Source organism: Rhipicephalus microplus, chromosome X (assembly GCF_043290135.1).
Source record: "Rhipicephalus microplus isolate Deutch F79 chromosome X, USDA_Rmic, whole genome shotgun sequence".
Lineage (NCBI taxonomy): Eukaryota > Metazoa > Arthropoda > Arachnida > Ixodida > Ixodidae > Rhipicephalus > Rhipicephalus microplus.
The window spans coordinates 51,306,209-51,319,609 of NC_134710.1; the positions used below are offsets into that span (position 1 = coordinate 51,306,209).

At 47.6% G+C, this 13,401-nt stretch overlaps 1 protein-coding gene across 1 annotated transcript in view; it reads left to right on the plus strand.

Annotated features, from left to right (window-relative positions):
- Window positions 1–13,194, plus strand: part of Psa (puromycin-sensitive aminopeptidase) — an 87,278-nt gene extending 74,084 nt beyond the window's left edge. Inside the window, exons 20-21 of the mRNA XM_037427139.2 lie at window positions 4,619–4,666; window positions 12,684–13,194. Coding sequence (XP_037283036.1) covers window positions 4,619–4,666; window positions 12,684–12,830 — 195 coding nt within the window. The 3' untranslated portion in view covers window positions 12,831–13,194. The remainder of the gene's footprint in view (window positions 1–4,618; window positions 4,667–12,683) is intronic.
- Window positions 13,195–13,401: the final 207 nt, after the last annotated feature.

Here is a 13,401-nt window from a genome sequence, read left to right on the forward strand (position 1 = left end):
GCAAAGCAGCGGTAGAAGAAAGCGAGCCGCCAGCCACTAGGCCTAATCAAGGCAGCGGGGATATGGCGGCTTGTGGGAACTTCGAAGAAATCGACGTCGTAATCAAGTTCACCAGCGCATCTCAAAAAAAGATGTGAACTTTTCGAGAGCGAGAGAAGAAAAAGTGTCGGTGGTTCTGTGAGCGGAGTATTTTGTGACATCGGTGCACTGACATCGATGGTAAGCCGTGCTGTTTGTTCAACATGCCACACCGCTGGACACGTTGCCTGCAACACCACAAGTAAGCGCGAGGGCCTCTCTTCGTTCCTCTAGCTGTACTGCGATAACAGTGAGTGTCCTGAGTCGGTGGTTTCTGCCGTGCATAGTTCACAGCGTGTTGTGCTGGAAGGACAGCCCACCGATGCTGGTGATGACTGTAGCTACCGAAGCGGCAGCTCGCGTGACAGCTTCACCGTCAATGTGAAAGCAGTTGTGGCTGCGCGTGCAATAGGCATCTGGCATGAACAGCTGTCTCGTTCTTGCGCTACTCTTGGACTGCCAACACTCATGCATCACAAGACTTTTATTGCAATTGGTAAAAAAGTTCATGCTGCAGCTACCAAAGCTGTGCGAAAAAACCTGGCGTAGGCGAGGATAACAACTAAGGAGAAAGTGGATGGGGCTGATGTTGCTGTCATGTATGATGGCACATGGCAAAAAAGAAGGCACAAGAGCCACAATGGCATAGGCGCTGTTGTGTCTGTGGACACTGGTTTGTGCCTAGATTTTGAGGTACTGTCGAATTACTGCCTCGCCTGTAGCTGGCACCAGGACTGGGGTGCTAAGGAAGAAATTCGGCAAGCATTCCACACACCTGTCTGCGAAAAAAATACAGAGTGCTCCTCTCATGCCATGGAGACTGAGGCAGCTTTGCGCATATGGGGCAGGACATCCTCATACACAACACCATTGCGCTTCACCAAGTTCCTCAGTGATGGGGACAGCAAAGCTTACACCGCTGTCGCTGAGGCCAAGGTAAATGGTGAAGTTGTCGTGGACAAGAAGGAGTGCACAAACCATGTGGCCAAGCGTCTAGGCACTGCTCTTCGGAAACTGCCAACACGACTTCCACGAGAAGAAAAGCTGACACATGGCATAATTCAGAAGCTGCAGAACTATTACTGTATTGCAATCACAAAAAGCAGGGGTGATATTCTGAAAAGGCATGGTGCCATCTGGGCCTCGTATTTCGACTCATCATCGAGCAACACCGCAGGCAGCTACCGATACTGTCCAGAAGGGGTGGCTTCCTGGTGCAAGCATAGGCAAGCCGAAGCCCTTGGGGAGGCCCCACCCGACCGGACGCCAATCTCGACCAAGGCTCAAGGATCGACTGTGCTTCCCATTTACAAGCGCCTCACAGATGAAAGTTGCTGGTTTGCTGTATTCAAGGAAAGACCCAAAATGCTCCAGAATCTTTGAACAGGAAAATCTGGTTGTTGTGTCTGAAGGTGAAGTTTGCCTCCTGAACAACAGTGGAAACTGCAGCTGCTATGGCCGTGCTGTGGTTTAATAAAAGACATTCAAGCTTTGAATACGTGCTACAAGAGCTCAGTGTACTGCCACCAGATCAACTGATCACCCTGGGCCAATCCCGCGACTAGAGGGGAGTCCAAAGAATGTCCGCATGTGAAACAGCTGAGGCAAGGGCTCATCGTCGCATCGTGGCGAAGAAAGCACGCCTCGATGACTCCCTTCTCAAGCGGCGAGAAGGAATTACATATGGAGCAGGACAATTTTAAGTGCTTTAGCTGTGTCACTTCTATGCTCTCACAAAGTTTTGTATAAATCATACTGTGTAATCATGAGTAAATATGTTTATAACTTTCAAATGCAGTTTCTTGAATTTTCATTTTGAGGTAATTCTCTCGCCCCGCCGCGGTGGTCCCTAAGAGTTGCCGGCTATAAACTCCACGCTCTGCTAGCGAGCACTTCGTCATGGCGTGTCGACGTCATATGCTTCATGGACTGTAGTTGTCGTCTTCTACCAAAGTTACAGCCGCTGCCAATCATCGATTTTCGATGAAAAGCTGAAGAAAACTGAAATAGCTTCATTGTATGCATAGCTGACCACGAAACAAAATTGTTGGCCAGAATACAGATGTTCGCAAAAGAAGCAGCTCGATAGTGCAATAGTATTGTCATCAAAACGTATTTTTAAGCAAGGTATAGAGTCGCCGACCGTTTATTCGGACTCGACGGGAACCGCCACAACGTCCGAATAATCGGGAGCCCGAAAAAATGGATTCACTCGAAAAAAAAAGTACTTTTATAGACCCTATCACCCGAAAAAACTGACATGTCTGCACACACGCACGCTTCCGAGACGATTTGCTTGGAAATAGAAAATTCAGACTTCAGACTGAGGTAGGCCGCCTTCTACCTGGCGTATTATATCCGCTTTCTTCGTCATCGTGAGCGTCTTGTAGCTCCCACGTTGGCCACGTTTCTTCACTCCCGATGGCGCAGCAATGGGTGGCGTTGTAGCCATTTCAGCACGCCACGGAACACGCAAGTGAGCGAGAACAAGACAAGACGAATCAGGCCTAGCCGCAAAAGCAGCTGACTGACACTGCTGACGCTGACAAACACCACAGCAAACAGACTCTGTAGGTGGCTTAGCTTGGCCGCTCGACTGGCTAAAAAAAAAAGTGTCGCCAAACATAGCCTTTGATATCGGCAAGGGCGATTTCTGCATGCATTTTGACACTGGCCAGGCATCCATCCATAGCTAGTGCAGTATATTAGTGCCAGCAACCTAGCAAACGTATTGTTATCGTCGCTCTCAGCGTGTAATGGCTTACGGCGACGCATCCGGTCAGTCAAACGGAGTCCGAATAAGCGAATGGCGCAAAGTGGGGCGTCCGAATTTTTGGTCGTGAGTTTACATTAGGATCAATGGGGAGTGTGGCGGTGCCATGAAGATGTCCGAATAAACGGGCGGCGACTGTAGTCACCAGAGGCTTTTTATTTGCATAGGAAGTGTAGGAAGAATTTCTAAATAATACAGCAGTACAAAATTAGTGCAACTTGCACTAAGTTGTGCAAGGCTGGGTCAAAAAAGCAGCACTGATAGGCCTGTTTTTAATAGGCTTTTACCCTCCTGCCTTCCTTCTTCCCACCCCTTGCTATTGGGCATGAGGGCCTCCACTGGAGAGGTCGGGGTTCCAGTTGTGTTGACGTGACAAATAGGATGCTCCTGCGCATCATGCTGCATAGTTGCTGTGGAATGCAACATTTGTTTGAAATTACATTTCATGACATTCAATTCTCAATGCGTGAAGCTTAATTTGGCCAGCTGGAGAAATTATCGCCATATAGGCAGTGCTCAGTTGCATACAAACAGCTTCAGATTGGAGGTGTACTCTTCGGTGCAACAGTGTCCCACGTATGGGACAGATCACGTTGTGTTTTCATTATCCCCCCCAAAAAATGCGTGATATTTGGCTGTTAAATATTTTTATTGAGTATTATGTAATCAAATGAAAGTCGCACTCATTTCTAGCGAATTAACAATTATAAAAAAGTACAAGCACCTAACTGCTTAACAAAATATCTTACCACTTATTCAGTGACAAAACCACTTATTCTCTTCTTAATTTGCAGTGTAGATTAATTAAGAACCCTTGACTTCCTTCGTCCAACAAATGGCGTGCACACGGCACACTGACTTGCCATGGCTGCACTGCTGAGACACTGTAAAGAGATGTGAATCAACACTGATGTCGAAACATGCGCTCGGTCTGTTGTGAAAAATATTACTGCAACCTACATTTGTTTATGTCTCTGCACCAAAACTAGCGTTACATGCCCACATTATTTTTTTTTTTTCACAAGACTTGTCTCACAAGTGGTGGGAAGTGAATAACGAGTATGCTCGGGATAGGCAAAGCTTGGGCATGTGTTGTTGTCCGAGTTACCTAAAGATAGGCAGTGAAAGGTTTAATGGTACAGTACTCTTGGCTCTCTACAGTATAAAACTCGAGGTCAGCCATTGCTGTACTTCCTCTTGCAGGCAGTTGAAAGAGCTTTTTCTATGCCTATGTACAATTTAAGAAAGAAACAGATGAGCTACTACACATAGCACACAAAGAGCAAGCGGTCCCGTTTTTTCTGACCAGATAATGCTTTTATGCATTCACTCATAAATCAACTGTTAGCTGGGGAAGTAGCACATGTGTGGTTATAATATAGGCTATAGATACGTAATGCTAACTTGCCCAAACAGCAACGTATCTCAGTATGAATTCTCTGGAATCATTATGAGTCTTAAATTGAAGCTCTTCTGCCCGAGCCATTGGCATTCAAATTTCCCTTTCAACTGCAACAGATAGTTGTTCACATTGGTTCACTGCTTATGTGGCAAGAATATTTTAAAATTTCACATGTGCCTGAGTGGGAAATAAATGTGTGCCCTAACCTGATGCTTTCTATTAAATTTTGTTTATCATAGTTATTACAGCAAAAAATCAAATGTGGATCTCTAAATACAGTTTGCTTGTGATTAGTCTACAACATTGTATGGCTATTATATTTTTCAGTGCCTCACTGAAAATTTTGCGGCTATTATATTTTTCAGTGCATCACTGAAAATTTTGCAACTGAGGAGAAAGCTTTGGAGATAGAGGTGAGTTTGCAAAGACAAGTAAATAACGCTTGAGTGTTCTTTTGATGAAGTTGGATTGCTTTCTTGTCCATTAAATATTGCTTTGGGGGGGGGGGGGGTTGGAATTTTAGTGTAAATTCATAGTATAAGGTTAGTTTAGTATAAGATCACCCCAACAGCACTCATGGGTGCTGTTGCTGTGACCTGCTGGTCATGAGTGGAAGAGCCAATGTAGCTGACATGAATTTTATGATTTGCCTTTACAAGATGCACTGAAACATTGATTTAAAAATAAATCCAACCAATAGCAATAAAGCTTTTGTGGACTTGTTTAACAAGTCCTAAGAGCCGCAGGTGTTTAAAGGGACACTAAAGTCAAACAATTTACGTCAGAGTGAAAACTCAATGTAGGACGACATCTAAAACGACAATATTATCAACAGCAGTGTTGTACTTACCAAGAAATTGAACTAAATGCACAAGAATACATGTGCCGCAGTAGGACATTCTCAAAATGATACCGATGAAGTCAGACGAGCCATCTAGAATTAATCACTAATAATCGATCTAGCTGTACTAAATAAAAAAAAAAACGTTATATGCATTAAGAGATGCAATAAAATGCTGCTTGTTCATTCCTGTTTGATTCATGAAAAAAAGAACCACCATACTTTACTATGGGCAATGGTGCGAGTGGTTCGAAAATTCAATTTTTACGTAATTACGCTGGACAGGTCGTGCCATCTAGCGGGGCGCAGTTGAACCAAAACATGTCTGCCATTTCGGAGCCAATGGCAGGAAACCGATCAATAGCCGTTGTTGTTGATGTGGCTCTTGCTGCTCTCGTTCTGTCTACTAGTGTCGGCAACCCCGCGGTAAAGCCGGGCAGCGTTGTGCATGGCAACAGTGACGCGAGTAGGACCGCTTCTTGAGGCGGGTAGTTTGATGTGCGCTAAGCTGATGCAGGCCACTAAAACGTGATTTTATTTTCAAAATAAGTCCTCTCTTGGCACAAAAGTAACACTGCGAGGTTTCTGAACCGCTATTTCAACAATCAATGTCAACTTAATAGTTGCCTTTAGTGTCCCTTTAAGGATGATGTCGTATAGAGCAGGTATCAAGATCTTCAGCTCCTCGCCTAATTCAGGCAGTAGTGCAAAAAATCACATAGACAGCAAAAGAAAGACTGGACACAGGGCTGTGTCCCTTCTTGTGCTACCAACTAGCAGCCTGTCAGTCTCTCATTTTTTTTTTACTGAGTAAACGCCCCGCCCCTCTTTAACCCACACAGTGAAAGATAATCTGACCAGATTTGGGAGTGGGCACCCGCCTGGTCCCTGATCAGTCATTGGTGCTTCCTTGGTGCTTTTTTAAGATCTCACGAAATAGGTGGGGGGGGGGGGGCTTGTTCGGCATTTTATGGTAGTTATTCGTCATTTGCAGGAAGTACTGCAGAACTTTTTTGATGGTGTTGTTTGTCAGTAAGAAACTAGAGTGCTTTATATGCTGTACAATTATAATCAGTATGATCGTAGCAGTAATAATAGTATTGGTAAATATCCTCTGGTGCAGCTTGAATTGACAAAAGGCATACCACATTTTTTTAAACGCAATAGCACAAACTATTTTGTTTTGCAGAATTCTGGTATCAGTGTTGGAATATGCATTGACCTCATTGGTTGCGAGCGAAAAATCAGCATTATTCATGACTGCAAACCTTGTGCTGATTTGCAAACAAAAAATTACTGTATTTACTCGATTCTACCGCGCCCTCGATTGTAACGCGCACCCGGTTTCCACGAAGAAAAAAAAAAAAGTAAGACACCGATTGCAACGCGCACCCATTTTTCTCATTGGCCCGCACGATCACACCACATGGGAAAACGACTCCTTTCGGGAGCGTCTTCCGTTTAAGTATGAGGTACGGGGGAAGCTTGTACCTATCTGACGTGCAACGGAGCATTGCCGTCACTCTAGTTTCACCGTGGCCCGATGTCAGCACGCGAACTTGCTTCGCCCCTTTCTTCTCGACGGTTGTGATGCCAGGTATGTCGAAGTAAAGAGGCGTCTGATCGACATTCCCGATTTGCCCAAGCAGGTACCCGTTGTTATGCCGCAAGTTTAGGACGAACCTCTAAAAACTCTGAAGCTTTTCATCGTACTCCTCCGGAAACTTTTCACATATGCCCATTCGTCTTCGGAGGGAAAAGCCTTTCCTCTTCATAAAGTTAGTTAGCCAGCACCTGCTCGCTTTGAACTGGCTCCGCATTAGCCCTTTTTCTAAGGCTAACTGCATAGCCTGCACTTGGAGCAGTTCTATCGTCACGGGCCGCTGTGCCGCTCACTGCTCAATCATATACTCGCCGAGCATCTCTTCAATTTGCGGAAACTGATCCGGCTGTGGTCCACTGAAGCCCTTGCGTGAATCTTTGATGTCAAAAATCTTCCGCTTTTGTTTCCACCAGTCCTGCACGCACGTTTCGGGAACTCTGAACGACCGCGATGCGGCCTGATTTCCGTCCGTTTCGGCACACGCGAAGACTTTTCTTTTAAAAGCGGCATTGTGGTGCACTCGTTGAGTTTTTGGAATCGGCCCTTTCATGCTGTCGATGCTAATGCACAAGGTGACTAACTCCTCAGCACACGTACGAAGTGCCGCACATGGGAAACACATAGGCAGAAATGGCCGACGCGCCATGCCGACGCACGTAGGGGGCGGCCATTTTGGAAATGTCCATGGCAATAGAATGACCGTATTCAATTTTTTTTTCATATTCGATTCTAACGCGCATGCGATTTATGAACTCGCTTAACTGGAAAAAAGGTACGCGTTAGATTTGAGTAGTTACAGTATGTAGTGGGCATACTGGAACTGTACTTGCTGTAGGCATTCTAGAATAGCTTGAAACGGGCAGTATTGCATGCGCACATGTTCATTTCTTTGCGGCAAGGTTGAGACATCCACCACGAACTGGACGAGATTTAGCAGATTGGGAAGGCGATGCTCACAGGGCCCAATTAAGCTAACTCATTCTACCCTTGAGTGGAAAACTCAAGCGTCCTCCCAAGTTTTTCTGAGTACAGCTTGCTTTAGAATATTGATCAAAGGTTTATTTATTTATTATTTTTTGCAGGCAGTGAAGCTTAGAAAGGTACACGGACATTACTTGTATGTTTATTGTTATGTCCGGTGTTGTCGTCGGCCCATAGACATACGCGTCGGTCAGTCGCGGTAGTCCAAAAAGCTCAGACAGCCTCGAACGGTTAAAAACAAGTTTATTCCTATTCGGATGGAGGCGGCGGCCGAACTGCCGGGGGAAAGGACGGTGGCTCGTTTGCGCCGAGCGGGGGAAGGGGAGGAGTCAACATCTGGAAGCAGTTTCATCAACCGGTCCTTCGCGGGTTCGGATGCTCGCTCGTGACACAGGGGTGCTTGGAACACAACATCTCCTCCCTCCTTAGATTGTCGCTTGGAAGCGATCTGGGACCGCCGTGGGCGCGTGGACGCTCTGGGCGCACTAGGAAGAGAAGCCTCCGCTCGCTAGGTGTCGTTTCTCTTGTGTTCAGGGCCGGCGGGCGGCAGCGCCGATTCATCTGGTGCGAGATGCCAGGCTAAGTGGAACGAAGCTTCCGTCGAGGTGGCTGCTTGAATGGGAGGTTCCCTTGGCAAATTACCTGAACGGCGTAGCTGATTAAGGGGGCGGCGTGTGGCCTTTCCACCAATGTCGACGAGCCATGACCGCAAACCTATGCGTTTGAGTGCCGTCGCTTCAACCCAGCCGGGCTTTCTGTGGAACTGGCGGGCGTATATGCGCTGTCCACTTTCAATTCTCCTGCTATGCGGGAGCTTTGCTTTCTCCGACGGTGCTTTCGCTGAGGGCTCCGGGACAATTGCTGTCAGCTGGGTTCTCATTTCTCGTCCGAACATCAATTTCGCTGGCGTTTGATCAGTAGTGCTTTGAGCGGTGTTGTGCTATCTGAAGAGAAAGCGCGCGATACGGCGTTGCATTGTCCCAGTCTGGTCTTTAGTAAGGGCGCGCTTTAGCTCAGCCACGTAGCGCTCGGCTTGTCCGTTCGTAGCCGGGTGGTAAGGAGCTGATGTAACAGACGAGACGCCGTTGTCGCTGTAAAACTTGAGAATCTCCGTGGACACAAACGGAGTGCCGTTGTCCGAGACCACCTTGCGCGGTAGGCCAAACGTTGCAAACAACGAGTGCAGAGTGTCGATAACTGCTGCCGATGTAGTTGTAGCCATTTGTTTTACCTCCAGCCACTTGGTGTATGCGTCTACAACCACCAGGAACTAACACCCTTCGATAGGTCCAGCAATATCAATGTGCAGGGTGTGCCAAGGCGTGTCTGGTCTTTCCCATTCAGGAAAAGGGGCTCTTGGTGGGCTTCTGTGGTTGCCTTGGCAATGCTGGCAATCGTGAACTGTTGATTCTATATCATGGTCGATACCAGGCCACCACATATAACTTCTGGCGCACTTTTTCATGGCAACAATGCCTCGATGACCTGCGTGGACAAGGGACATGGCCTGTTCGCGAAGTGCCGCTGGAATTACAACTCTTGATCCCAAGGTGACGCAATCGCGATGAGTGCTCAACTCCGCAGCTCGCTTGCGGTAAGCGTTGAAGTGTTCACCCTTTAGCTTCTGCACGTTGCCTTCTTGTATAGTTGCGTAGACTTCCTTCAAGACAGTGCACTCCTGTGTTGATGCTGCTACCGTGTCAGCTGTTAGCGGAGGGTTCGGCAGCACCTCGAACATGAGTATATCACTCGGCGGGGGTGGTTCATCTATTGTGGTGTCTAGCGGCAGGCGGCTTAGTGCGTTGGCATTCTGGTGTTTCTTCCCAGTGCGATGTACGAGTTCGTAATCGTACGCCGACATCTTGATGCACCATCGTGTCATTCGCGGCGACAATGTCTGTGGCATTGGCTTCTGGGGACCCATAATACCCAATAAGGGCCGGTGATCTGTTATGAAAGTCACTTTCCTGCCGGTAATGTACTGCCGAAAGTGATCTGCTGCGTAGACGATGGCAAGTCCCTCTTTATCTAGCTGGGAATAATTCCTCTCTGCCTGTGATAGGGTGCGCGAAGCAAAAGCGTTCGGGGCTTCCCGTCCCTGGTCGTCAACTTGGGAGAGGACTGCTCCCACTCCGTATGGTGATGCGTCACAGGCTAGCAGTAGGGGTCTCCTTTCGTCGTAGTGTCGCAGAACAGTAGACTTGCGAAGTAGTTGCTTAAGGGCAACAAATGACTCTTGGTGGCGAGGCGACCAAGTCCATGGGACTTTTTTCTGCAGGAGCTGCTATAGATCGTTGGCCACTGTAGCTCGATGTTCTAAGAACCGGTCGTAGAACGTCAATAGCCCCAAAAACGACTGCAGTTCTTGCTTGTTAGTAGGCGCTTGGGCTTCGGTGATTGCACGCACTTTGTCTTCAGTGGGATGGATCCCTGCGCGTCAATTTGATGTCCAAGAAACTTCACTTCAGGCACCGCAAAAACACATGCGCAAATTAGCATTTGCTAGCCTTTCCAAAATGAGCTCCAAGCGTTCTGTGTGCTCTTCATTGGAGGCGCCACCGACAATAACATCGTCTAAGTAGACGCAAACACCTGGGATCCCGCTAAGTGTAGACTCCATAAATTTCTGGAAGATTGCTGGCGCTGCAGATATTCCGAATGGTAGCCTTTTAACTTTCTAAAGACCCTTAATAGTGTTTATTGTGAGCAGTTCAGACGTTGATTCGCTCACCTTCAGCTGCTGGTAGGCTTGTGTCAAGTCCAAGGTGCTGAAGATTTTTCCACCACGAAGCGTGCTAAAAACCTCTTCCGGTGTCGGCAGTGGGTAGGAAGATGCTTTTGTCGCCAGGTTGACAGTGCTCCGGTAGTCTTCGCAGAGGCGTAGGATAACGTTCTTTTTTCGGACGACAACGAGTGGTGTAGCCCATTCCTAATGTTGCGTCGATTCGATGATCCCTTGTTCCTGCAGTCGGTCAAGCTCATTCTCGACTGACGTTCTTAGGGCGAAAGGCACCGACCTAGCTTTCAAAAATTTCGGCGTCGCATCCTCCCGCAGCTCCAGTGTGACTGGAGGTCCGTTGTTCCCTGGTATTTCTTCGGAGAAAACCGCTTTGTACTTATCTTGAAGCTGCTCCACTGACGGATAACTGAGTGTGTGGTGAACTCCGCCAATGACCACTCCAAGGGGGGTGAACCAATTTCGTCCTAAAAGGCTTGATCCAGAACCGTGGACGACTAGCAAGGGGAGCTGATGGGTCTGCCCGTTGTAGTACACGTCTACGTTGGCACAGCCCAGCAGTGAAAGGGAATGTCCGGACCACGTTCTCAGCTGCGTGTCGTCTTGCTGGAGAGCTGGCGGGTTCTCACGCCAAGTAGCGCGAAAAGTGTCCTCGCTGATGAGCGTACATGCTGCTCCAAAATCCACCTCAAACCTGATAGGGCGCTGGTGTACCATAATTTCAGTTGTAATCTTCGGTCTCGTTCCGAGGTTCAAAACGGCGTTTAAGTCGTATAGTGCCGATGACGTTAGTGCTGTTCGGCTTGTATCTTGCGTCTGGCCCTCCTGTGCGTCGACATTGTTGTTCCGTTGCACTGAAGTCTTCGGTCTGAGTTGTTTGCGCTTCGAGATGCATGCCCTTTCAATGTGTCCCAGTTTTTGGCAAAAATTGCAGGTCGCTGTCTTGTATCGACATACCTGGTGATCGTGCATGTCGTCGCATCGCCAACAGCGCTGTGTCTTTCTGCTTGATTTCGCCTTAGACGTGGAATGACCTGACTGCTGACTGGTGTGATGCACCGGCTCGATGTTCCGTCGAATATCCCTCTGCTGGTGACCGGCGCTCTCCGCTCGTTGGGCGATGTGGTAGGCTTTGGAGAAGGTGAGACCCGTCTCCGCGAACAGGCGTTGTTGTAGGCCTGCGTCACGCAGTCCGCACACAAAACGGTCACGCAACATAACGTCCAAGGGGAGCATAGTGGTGTTAGCTGGTGTGGCAGTCGATCCTCCCTCCTGCGCAGTAGCTGCAGCTGTCGCGGTCAACGTCCCGAAATTGCAGTCAGCAGCGAGCTTTTTGGGAGCCACTACGTATTCGGCCACCTTTTCGCCTTCCAGTTGGTCTCGCCGTTGGAAGCGGGCTCGACAGTAGACCTCCGATGGCCTTGGGTCATAGTGCTCTTGTAGCGCTGCTACGATGTCGTCGTAGTCAACGGCTGCTGGAGTGCGTGGCTGAATCAGGGCACAGACTGTGTTGTATGTCTGCTCCCCACACAGCTTTAGCAGGTTGGCCCTCTTCATTGCTGCATCAGTGATGTTGTTAGCCTCGAAGTAAAATTGCAGGCGTCCAAACCACGATGACCATGATGAGCCGTTGAATACGGGTAGCCGATTTGGGAGCCCGTGCGTAGCCATAGCTTGTAGCTTGTCAATATCGTTGCGTAGCGTTGGTCCAAATTCACTTCCTGGTCGCCACTGTTATGTCCGGTGTTGTCTTCGGCCCATAGACGTACGCGTCGGTCGCGGTAGTCCATAAAGCTCAGACAGCCTCGAACGGTTAAAAACAAGTTTATTCCTATTCGTATGGAGGCGGCGGCCGAACTGCCGGGGGAAACGACGGTGGCTCGTTTGCGCCGAGCGGGGGAAGGGGAGGAGTCAACATCTGGAAGCAGTTTCATCAACCGGTCCTTCGCGGGTTCGGATGCTCGCTCGTGACACAGGGGTGCTTGGAACACAACATTTATTAAACTTTTAGTGGAGTGTGACATGAAAGCAAAGGAACAAATTTGATGAAAATTCAACTTGGCACTGGTATGGACCTCGTTCCTACACTACTAGTATTGAGAAAACATACGAGTAATGTCCCGAATACCTTCCTTCATTGTCTGTTAGTTTCATAAGTTGGTGAAATAGTTGCTTGAGGCATTCATCCTCGTTTGAATATATTTGGAAATAAGTAAAGGAATGCTGAGTACCTGGTATGAATTCTGACTAGCTTTCCTGACACTGCAGTTGTTCTTCAGCCAGAACTACTTTCCTGGTGTGGAGCGTGTCGTCCAGCAGTCCCTGGAGAACATCAGGCTGAATGCGGCGTGGATCGCTAGGGATACTGAATGTGTGCGGAAGTTTCTAAAGGAGGCAGTATCTTCATCGCCATGAAACATTTTGTAGCACAGCTTTTTTTTCTTTAGTTTGTTTCTTCAACTTTGTGTGACAGCTTACTTGAAGGTGTGTGCTGAAAGTTAATAAAAAAAGTTTAGCTTATATAGTGAGAGTTAGGGGTAGTTTCTCTTTTGGGTTGTTTGTTTGATTTGACAGCAAGTATTGTGTACGAAGTGAAAGTGCTACATAAGTTCATTGCTTGTCGAAAGTGAAGGGTGAAAGTTTGATGCATAGTGTGTGTTTGTATGTGTGTGTGTGTATGATCATATTTTTAGGCTTTTCATGATGGCATGGAGGTCTTTAATGTGTAATTATCCACTTCCAATGAAACACCATGAATATAACAAATTCGTTCTTCAAATCTGGAATTCTTATTTGAGTTCGCCACATGTGCCATCAACTGAGCACTTGTAAACATGTGTTTTTTGACCGCTCAAAACAGGAATTACCTGAGGTCCTGGAACAGAAAGTTATTGTACCAGCTGGAACAGACCCCTCCTACTCAAGTACATAGCGTTAGTTTGACCATCAGTTACTTTTTTTTCTACTATTCCTCCTCCCTCCTTTT